The 10,169-nt window shown below is 43.0% G+C and overlaps 2 protein-coding genes across 2 annotated transcripts in view; both read left to right on the top strand.

Moving 5' to 3' along the window:
- The window catches only part of LOC306934123 (perforin-1-like), a 45,213-nt gene extending 36,507 nt beyond the window's left edge, over positions 1-8,706 (top strand). The window contains exons 2-3 of the mRNA XM_079516602.1: positions 7,691-7,927; positions 8,493-8,706. Coding sequence (XP_079372728.1) covers positions 7,700-7,927; positions 8,493-8,657 — 393 coding nt within the window. The 5' untranslated portion in view covers positions 7,691-7,699 and the 3' untranslated portion in view covers positions 8,658-8,706. The remainder of the gene's footprint in view (positions 1-7,690; positions 7,928-8,492) is intronic.
- LOC306934255 (UBX domain-containing protein 6-like) lies at positions 1,360-2,388 on the top strand (the record flags this gene model as incomplete). Its single annotated transcript, XM_079516827.1, has 1 exon — positions 1,360-2,388. The coding sequence occupies one exon, from the start codon at positions 1,360-1,362 to the stop codon at positions 2,386-2,388; it is 1,029 nt and encodes a 342-aa protein (XP_079372953.1).
- Positions 8,707-10,169: the final 1,463 nt, after the last annotated feature.

Raw genomic sequence — 10,169 nt, 5'->3', positions numbered from 1 at the left:
ATGTTGTGTCAAACCATGTGACCTCCATTGGAAATGCATTGGGCAGCCATGACACTACACAACATTCATCCAAGCATACAGCAATGCAGTAAAGGTCTGAGTGAGGCCTTACATGTGAAAGTCCAGAATTAGAAATGTACTTGAGGAAAAGTAGGCCTACAAAAGTATTGCCATCAAAATGTAGTTAAAGTACCAAAAGTAAAAGTAGCCTATACCCTATTTTTCCTATTTTTGAAAATAGCAGATCTACAAGCTCACATGCATCGCATCGTGACTCATTTTGAGCTTGTACATTTTCAAATGGCCGAAATGTCTAGGGCTGAAGTAGTTAATTAATGTATGTTTTGTCATAATAATCAAAATCTACAAATAACAGAAGTTTTCAAATAATTGTAGTGGAGTAAAATGTCAATATTTGCCTCTGAAATGTAATGGAGTAGAAGTAAAAGTAGTGAAAATTGGAAATACTCCAGTAAAGTAAAAGTACCTAAAATTTTGACTTAAAGGGGAATACCACTAATTTTCAACATTGAACTATGTCATATAATAATATACCTTAGAGTTGTTGTGAACTATGAAGTGAGGGGCGCTCTTATCATCGTACATCATCATGACGTAAAATAGACACTATGTCTATTTGCTCAGACACTATGACATAAAATTCTCCATTCATTGTCAATGGGAATTTAATTTGTTTGTTTGTGTAGGACAAAGTTTGTGAACATACACTAAAAGCTGGATATAGGAGAGGCTAGCGCCCCTCAAAAAACGTCCCCCCTTCTGTGTAGCCTAGGTATAGAACTTGGGGTCATGTGATCAGTGACATCATGAAGATGTATACTTTGCAAGCCACTGTCACTGATCACATGACACCAGGTTCCAGACCTCTAGTTACCTCTAAGGTATATTAATGACATATTCAATGTTGAAAATGAGTGGTACTCCCCTTTAAGTGCGATACTGTAAGTAAATGTAATTACCCTATTGGCCTGAATATAAGACTACGTTTTATTTCGTATTATAATCGGGGACTAGACTATTTGACCTCTATTTTTCCACAAAATGAGTCTTGAAAAATGGGGGTTCGTCTTATAATCAAAGTCGTCAGACAATACGGGACAATACGGTAGTTACTTTCCACCACCGGAGAGGGCATGGTTTTGTCCATTGTGGTGCGCAAATCGCTGTTGTTTTGTGTGTGACGTCATACCAGAGGATATATTTTTAGAGGTTTTCTGGGACATGTTACACTATAGCGAAGAACCCTTCACACAGTCTGCTGTCGCTGTCGATGTAAAGCGAAGAATGAGACTATATTCGGACGTAACTAAAAACGGCGGGCCGGACGAGGCCGCAAGGATGTCAGCAGGAGAGGCGGCGCTGGCCAGGAGGAGCCAGGAGCAGGTGGAAAGAGAACTGGAAAAGGACAAGACGGAAGCCGAGGTTTCTGCTCTCACTCTGCTCTTCACCTGTCCACTGACCCAAGCCACCTTAACCAAAGGCAACAGAGAATCATGCCTCAAGGAGGCCATTCTCAAGAGGTTTGAGCAAGACCCGGTGGAGGCCTCCATCCTGATGGTGCACACCTTCAACAGAAACCGAGACAGGGTGAAGGCGGCTGTGGGCGTCATAAGCAAGTATGTCAACAACGTGTGCCGGCACCCCACGGAAGAGAAGTACAGGACAATCAAAGTCAGCAACAAGGTGTTCCAGGAGAAGGTGCACCGCGTCGAGGGGAGCAGGGAGTTTCTGCAGGCTTTGGGCTTTGAGAGCGTGAGGATCCACGCCGAGGGAGAAGGGGAGGAGGACGAGGAGTACCTGGTGTTACCGGAGCAGAGTGCAGACGCCCTGGATCTGATGTTGGAGAGGAGGCGTCGCCTCCAGAGAGCGGAGCCGCTCAGAGTTCGGCTGGACAGAAGGCCCCAGGCCTTCAGGGACTCCCCCGGCGCCAAATGCTTCAAGCTGCCGCCCGAGTTCGACAACCTGATGGCGGAGGAACTCGAGAGGGAGCAGCAGCAGGGGAGCGAGATGGTCACCACGCTGCGAGAGAGAGCGAGAAGGAGATACCATTACACTGTGCTGAGGATCAGGCTGCCCGATGGAAGCCTGCTGCAAGGGACCTTCTACGCCTGGGACCCTATGACGGCGCTGTTCGGCTTCGTGCGAGAGTCCCTGGTGGACGGCTGTCGGCCCTTCGAACTCCTCGCTTCCGGAGCTTACAAGCTACAGGAGTCCGAAGACGTTGCCCTCGCCGAATGTAACCTCGTCCCCTCATCTCTTCTGACGTTTAAATGGTCTAGATGGCAGGCGGACATCGCAGGTTCCACCGGGAAAAGCCCTGTCCTTCTCAAACCCCAGCTACTGGACAGCATCCAGACCCTTGACTAGCTGTGAGCAGAACTCCCCATGGCTTTATCCAGTGATGGATAAAACGTACTCAACCCCAAGTCAAAATAGATACTCCTGTCCATCCAACCGACTTTGAACGACCCGAGGGAGCGCGGTGACAGTCAGTCTGCCATTCCGACCGATATGCCCATACATAGGCATGGAGATCTGGAGAGAGGGCGAGATCCAAAATGGCAGAGATCTGGTAGTCCAGAATTGCTGACTTCCCAGATGTCCATATATCGTGATATCAGGAACCACCAATCCGACCAATATGCCATATTGGTCATTATACTGATGAGTCCGATCTGGGTATATAGGGGCGAAAGACTAATCAATCCATCTAGTAGCTGGTTCCCTCCGAAGTTTCCCTCAGGACAGCTGGCGCTCGACACCTCGCAGTTTTATCTGATATATGAGCGTAAAAGGACAGGCAGACGTTTGCAAAAAAAACAGCACACCTGTTGTAAAGTGGTCAATAATGCATTTGGTTTAAGAAAATGAAGACTCTGAAGTGTAGATCTAAAATGATTAATCTGCAAATATAATAAAAGGCAAATAAATATCATAAAATAGTTATATCATATCATAAAAGTTTGAGGTTAAATGTGAAAGTTGCCATCCCCTTGAAGCCCAAATTGCACCCTTTGAACCCTGGTTTCCAATGTCAGGCTGTGGCCCGTAATGGTTCTGTAAATCCAACAGTGCACAGACCAGGTGATTCATAGCTGTGAACTACCTCATAGTGATTGTTGTCTCCACCAGGCCGAAGGCATGGGGAGAGAGTATGTTTTGCACTCCGTCCGTGTGTGTGTGTGTGTGCGTCCGTCTGTCCTTCCTTCCTTCCTTCCGTCCGTCTGTTACCAGCTAATCTCCGGCACCGTTGGCCCGATCCATGCCAAACTTTGCACACACACTCTCTGGATGCCAATGACGAACCTCTGCCCCAAATATTCCTCAACGGCCTGTTATAGCGCCACCATGAGGCCGATTTAGGCAAAACACATTTCTGTAGATTACTCGTACACATTTTATCCATACATCACACAATTCGGTATACACTATCTCCATAGTCATGTGATCAACACGGATCTGCACCATTTCCCATCTTCCTTCCTGATTGGCTAAGATTCGCTTCCAAAGCTCACATGATTGGTCCGTTTCGAACAAAATGCCACAAATCACAAACACAGTGTGCAATTTCCGTGAAATTATACACGCACTTTTCCACTAGGCTGAGGACGACATGACACAATTTATTTTCCAAACCAGCCTCATGGTGGCGCTATAACAGGGCAATTCCTGTTTTTACCTATAACTGCATCGATCTGTGTACAACTTTGTATGCGCACTCCCTAGAAAAAAAAACATTTTCCCTGCATCCCTCCACATCTGCCGGTTATAGCGCCACCATGAGGCCGATTTCTGCAAAACACATTGTTTATGTTAGTCGCACAGATTTCATCCAAATCTCATGCAAATCGGTATACATGATCTCTGTAGTCATGTGATCAAGACGAGTCTGTTTGATTTCTCAGATTCTACACTGATTGGCTAAGATTGCCTTCCAAAGTCTTCAGGAGTTGCCCGTTTTGTACAAAATGCTGCACATGTCCTGCTCATCCAGAATTCTATCCTCAGAGATGCTATGAGTGATCTGGCTCTGCATTTCCTCAACAAAATGAAGAAAATTGTTGCAAAAAACAAACAAACATGTTTATATCACTCCTAAACATTTTGCCAAACATCACACACACTCCTATCCTCCTGGTGGAGACCTGTGCCCAGAAGGGCACTTTTTCTAGTTTAACCATGTGTGCTGCATGGAATATGTTACTGTGTTGTAGCCTACTGTGTTTTAATTGTATACTTGCTGTGAAGTGCACAGAGACCCCTTGGGGTGATGTTGCACTATACATAAAAATCACACCCGTGTGAACTGAGTGGTGCAGTGACGTCACACACTAACCATAGCAACCGTGCTCATCTGTACGTGGCCCCACGTACAGGTACACACATACACAGATACAGACAAAGCTGGTTGTTGGAGTGGTTTGCGCCACTCAACAAAGCTGGTTGTTGGAGTGCAAACCACTCCAACAACCAGCTTTGCACCACTCAAAAATCAACTGAAACGGTGAAAGAGAGATTCCAAGGATTTCAAGGAACCCATAACTCTGATAGTGCATGTACAAAAAGGCACACTCGTAAGGGGCCATTTGGAACCCCCCAAAGAACCATGAGGGTCCCTGTGGTTTATATTGTCAGTGAGACTTTTTTAAGACATTTAACCCCTTTTGGACAGGAACCCTTTTTGGAGTTTCATAAGCATTATGTTATGCTTTAGCTATTGAAATTCTAAATATGCAAATGGACTCCAGGGGTAGGGCCCGACAAGCCTATCTATGGCTTCTCCCTAGACCTTTTTCGGATATTTGGACAGAATACAAGCAACGGACACTCAAAAGAAGTAGAAAAATAAATTTGAACTGTATGTCCACCATTCCGAAAATAAAACTGAATCAATCAATCGATCAATCAATCAATCAATCAATCAATCAATCAATCAATCAATCAATCAATCAATCAATCAATCAATCAATAAATCAATCATTGTCCCAGGCCTACATGTCAGAGGAGGTAGAATCAGATCCATCAGTAGTACCCAGTCTGCACGCCACCAATGCAGCTTCTATTCCACACAACTACACCTTAACCACTGACCAGAAGACATTATTTTCAAAGTTTCTTCATCACCATCATCTTTTTTTCTCCTCCATGGCAACTTTTATCGACCTCTGTCCATGAAAGTTAGAATATAATATATGTGTGTGTGTGTAGTTGTGTACTGTATATAAATACATATAATCAGGATAACGTTTCGAATCACTATAGTACATAACAAATACTGTCTGTGTCACTCACTTTAGCATTATGCAACCCTGATAGTGGGTCATTTTAGAGGCGTGCGTGCGTGCGTGCGTGCGTGCGTGCGTGCGTGCGTGCGTCAATGCGTGCGTGTGTGAGTGGCTTTAAAAGAGACGTGCCACAGATTGAGAGGAGTTGGTGTTCACCGCAGGACCACTACAGCACAGGTAAACACTCTCAGAGGAGTTGGTGTTCACTGCAGGACCACTACAGCACAGGTAAACACTCTCAGAGGAACCTCACTATTCTGAAATGCCTTCCACATTTCCACATTCAGTATCGGGGTTTTCATTGTAATTCAACAGTAGGCAATTGTTGAGCAATGAGAGTTCTATTCAGGTAATGCTCAAATAATGTAAATAATTGTCCGGTAGACACTAGAGTCGAGGTTTATTGCTGAAGATGCAAGCAGTGGTGTAGTAACAAAGTCCATTTACTTAAGCAATGTAGGCTACTTGACTGCACTGACTTTGTTTTTGAGTATTTGTTTTTGTTTTAAACTTTCATTTCAAAGACAAATATTGTACTTTTTAATCCACTATATATTTTTTAGGAAAGCATCCCGACCCGGGCCACAAACTTAATGAAAATATCTATCGCAGTAACATGACTGCATGTGCAGTGGTTCTAAAGCTTTTTCAATGACCCCAAATCTATATGGTTTTGGCTGCAGACTCCCAAATCTATATGGTTTTGGCTGCGGACTCCCAAATCTATATGGTTTTGGCTGCGGACTCCCAAATCTATATGGTTTTGGCTGCGGACTCCCAAATCTATATGGTTTTGGCTGCAGACTCCCAAATCTATATGGTTTTGGCTGCGGACCCCCAAATATATATGGTTTTGGCTGCGGACCCCCAAATCTATATGGTTTTGGCTGCGGACTCCCAAATCTATATGGTTTTGGCTGCAGACCCCCAAATCTATATAGTTTTGGCTGCGGGCCCTAAAATCTATATGGTTTTGGCTGCGGACCCCCAAATCTATATGGTTTTGGCTGCGGGCCCTAAAATCTATATGGTTTTGGCCCGCATCTGAAAATATTTTGTGCCCGGGGACTAGGGGACAAAGATTTCGTTTTTTAAAGGGCACTAGTCCCTCACGTTTGTTTGAGAGCATTTCTGACGTAAATCACTTCAAGTCTATGGATTTTAATGTTTGTTTACCAAGGGCACTTAATTGTTTGCCAGCCAAGTCTATGGACTTTAATGTTGGTTTAGGGCACTAAACGTCATGTAACACATTTTGTTTCAAACAAGAAACAAGCCAGGATGGTATATATATGTGCTTCGACCCCACTTTGAGAACCACTGCTCTTTTTTGCATTAACCCCTTGAACCCTGCATCCCAATTTTGAGGAGAACTTTAGCCAAAGAATAGCAGATCTACAAGCTAGATCGACTATTTTTGGGAAAAGAGGTTTGGTGTACTGTAGAGGGAAGAAAAGTACAGAGTGAAAGGTGGTCACTATAAGTATTAATGGTACTATAAAGTGGTTAAATGTCTGAAAATACACATTAACTTGAATGCATACACAACGCTTGACAGTGCTGTCAAACAAGTCTACGTGCTGTCTATGAAACCTACATTATGGAAAAAAAATTATCTGCAACTCAATTCTGCAACACAATTTTGTACAATAGCCTATATGTAGTAAGGCCCAAGGGAGGGTCCCCGGCACGTCCTTGACCTGAGGGGGAAAAAAACAAACATTGAAGACCCCTGCTCCAGAGGTATATATTTTTAGAACATGTTTTTGCAGTGTGTGTGAATGTTCCCACCTGTTTCCATAGAAGATTATATACAATTTACATCTGGAGACTTCACAGCAACTCCACTTGCAGTGGAGTCAGAAGGTAAAAGTACAAATACCACCATGTAGAAAAACTACAAGGAAAAGTCCTGTATTCAACCTTTTGCTAGTAAAAATAATGTTTTTCAAAAATAGCCGTTGTACATGCAGATCGGCTATTTTCGAAAGGCCAAAGTGTCAAATTTGTACTGTGTTGTTGTGTAATGATAATCTGAATCTATAAAGTAACTTGTGATTAAGTTCTCAAATCATTTCAGTGGAGTTAAAAGTACAACATTTTCCTCTAAGATGTAGAGGAGTAGAAGCATAAATAAATAGTAAATTAAATAGATTGGGAGTACTCAAGTAAAGTAAATAAGAAATGGAGGCGTGATGTCACGTCCACGAGGCGTGACCATATATGGAGGCGTGATGTCACAAGGCGTGACCATATATGGAGGCGTGACTACCGGGAAATGCAGGCTTTCATATAGTAAACACGACCTACGATCGCAACAAAAACATATGCATATTATGTCCCAACAACCAACCGCCCTCCTTGTCCTTTTCTTTGTTGTTAAGTTGAACAGCATGGCATCCTCTGCGGTCCTCCTGCTGCTGCTATCCCTGAGCGTCACGGCCCATGCCCAGCTGAAGGTGTTCGACCTGCGGGCCAGTGACCTGCCCAGCGGCCTCCTGGGCACCACCGACGGTTACGTCAGAGTTTTCTGCGGTCCCGCTGACCTCGGTACAACATCCGTTCGCAACAACAACCCTAACCCGTGGTGGGAGGAGAACTTCACCTACTTCATGGCCCAGGTTTTTTATTATGATTATCATTTTTGTTTCATTTTGTATTTTTGTTGTACAGTATAGATTTTATTTTGTGAAGTATTTTTTAAATTCACAATAGGGTATTTCCAAGGGAAACCATTAATGAATGTATTTATTTTAAACTAGCCCGCCTTGTCTCTCCCCATTTCCTGTCAGTCTTCTGCAATAAAAGGCAGTAACAGCCCCTATTTTGTCTTTAAAAGGGGGCGCTCTTATCATTATACATCATTTTGTTGCCACAAATTTACGTCATATTTGACAGACTTATGACCTAATTTCTCCTTTCATTGTCAATGGCAAATATGATATATACGTGTGGGGACAAAAAAACAAAACAAAACAAACTGGCACATAGTTTATAACATTCTACTAGGATGTATGGAATACAATAACAAAGACTAAAATCATTAAAGGACATTCCCAGTGTATGATTTTATAGTTGGTTTTAGTTAATTTAATTTTAAACAGTTCTTTTGGGGGGTTTTTTCTTCAAATTCAAGTTTTTTTATTTGGTTAGTTTTGCGATAAACCTTGTTCTTGGCCCATGCAGGAGAAAGAGATGTTGAGGCTGGAGGTGCACGACAGTGACTACGGCTTCGACGACTTGCTGGGGGTGTGTCAGCGCTCCATCCAGGTCGGCACGCACCGCCACGAGTGCTTCCTGGAGAGCGGCGGCACGCTGCACTACGCCTACACGCTGACGGCCACAGAATGACCGACGGGCCGTGGGCCAAATATTCCACCTTCAACCTCAACCTCGATCCGCCACAATTCTGTGACAAAATAAATGAATAAACTTGCCACAGTAGGTTTTAATGTCTGTTTTGATTTTTGAGTGGCGCTAGCCCCTCCTATATATGGCTTTAATGTTTGTCTTTCAATGATGTTTGTTTAAGAAAACGCTATAGACAATAAAGAGAAATCTAATGTTTGTTTTGAGGATTTAAACAAACGGGACGAACCCGTATTTAGGCATGCCCAAATATGGAGTCTGGCCTGGGCAGGGGCATTGTGATGTCAGCTGTATCCCCTTTTATGCCCATATATAGAGACACACGGGGACTACAAATTTCACGCCCCCAAATGAGACAGCGTCCCCACTTCTGGTCCGTTGGCACGGATACTGCAGGCCAGCCCATAGAAGTCCATTGAAATTCAACTGTAGTTAGCCTACTTTTAAAATAATATGAAATGAACTGAAGACTATATTGATTTGAATAAAAATATGTTTCCAAATGTATGAAGTGTCTTTGTCAACATATATTGTTGTTTTCTCAATAGAGGATGTATTTCACATTTAATTTACCACTTGAATGAGTTACCCATAATGTTAACGGAGCAGAGGGGAGACGGCAGACAGAGAACCTGTCGCTTTTAAGGGACGTCACTGTCTTTACGAGGCTACGAGCGCCGACTTTGAAGAGTGGAATTCTCAATATACATCCCGATCCCGACTGACTTTGTTATTCATGTCTATATTTTGAACATGTCACAGGCTTACTATATATGTTCTACCTACCACGGAGCTCCGACGGTGTGTTTTACCGCTGTCAACTTGTTGTATAATTAACTTTGCTGAATAGTTGCATGGGAAAATAACCCAGCTAAATGGAGGAGTGACATCCTGACATTTTCAATTACCTAGTGAATTCTCCAGATGAGTATTAATAATAGTCTTGCAAGATGCTGTTTAGATCATTTTCAACAAATACATAGCATATAAAACGAAATACAACAAATATATCTGGGTATTGAAAACCTCAAGGGATGCATCCGTGACGTATATACCATGCGACCACTTTGACTTGAGATTTACAATGCTAGCACTTTTCAAAACTGATGGAGTATATTATAGTACATTGTAGGATGTATATTGAGATGGCAGGTATGTGACATTGAAAAGGACAAATCAAACATATGGGACACTTTATTAGAACACAATCGCTATAGCCTCAGTAATGAACCAGAAATTAGGGTATTTTATGATGCCTCTCATAGGGATTGTATTGGCAGCTGCAGTACACAGTTGAAACGGACCAGAAGTCGGGCCGCTGTCTCATTTGGGGGCGTGGAATTTGTAGTACCCGTGTGTCTCTATATGGAGATGTTTGTTAGACATGCCCAATTGGCGTGTGTGTAACCCAGGTCAAAATAGCCAAGTCAATAAAATAAGGATCTAAATATAAATGGATTTAGGATGAAACCCAGGTTAAAATATAGTAATCAA

Source organism: Electrona antarctica (assembly GCF_951216825.1).
Source record: "Electrona antarctica genome assembly, chromosome: 12".
Taxonomy (NCBI): Eukaryota; Metazoa; Chordata; class Actinopteri; order Myctophiformes; family Myctophidae; genus Electrona; species Electrona antarctica.
The sequence above is the reverse complement of the archived record's forward strand: the minus strand, read 5'-3'. Positions and strand labels throughout refer to the sequence as shown.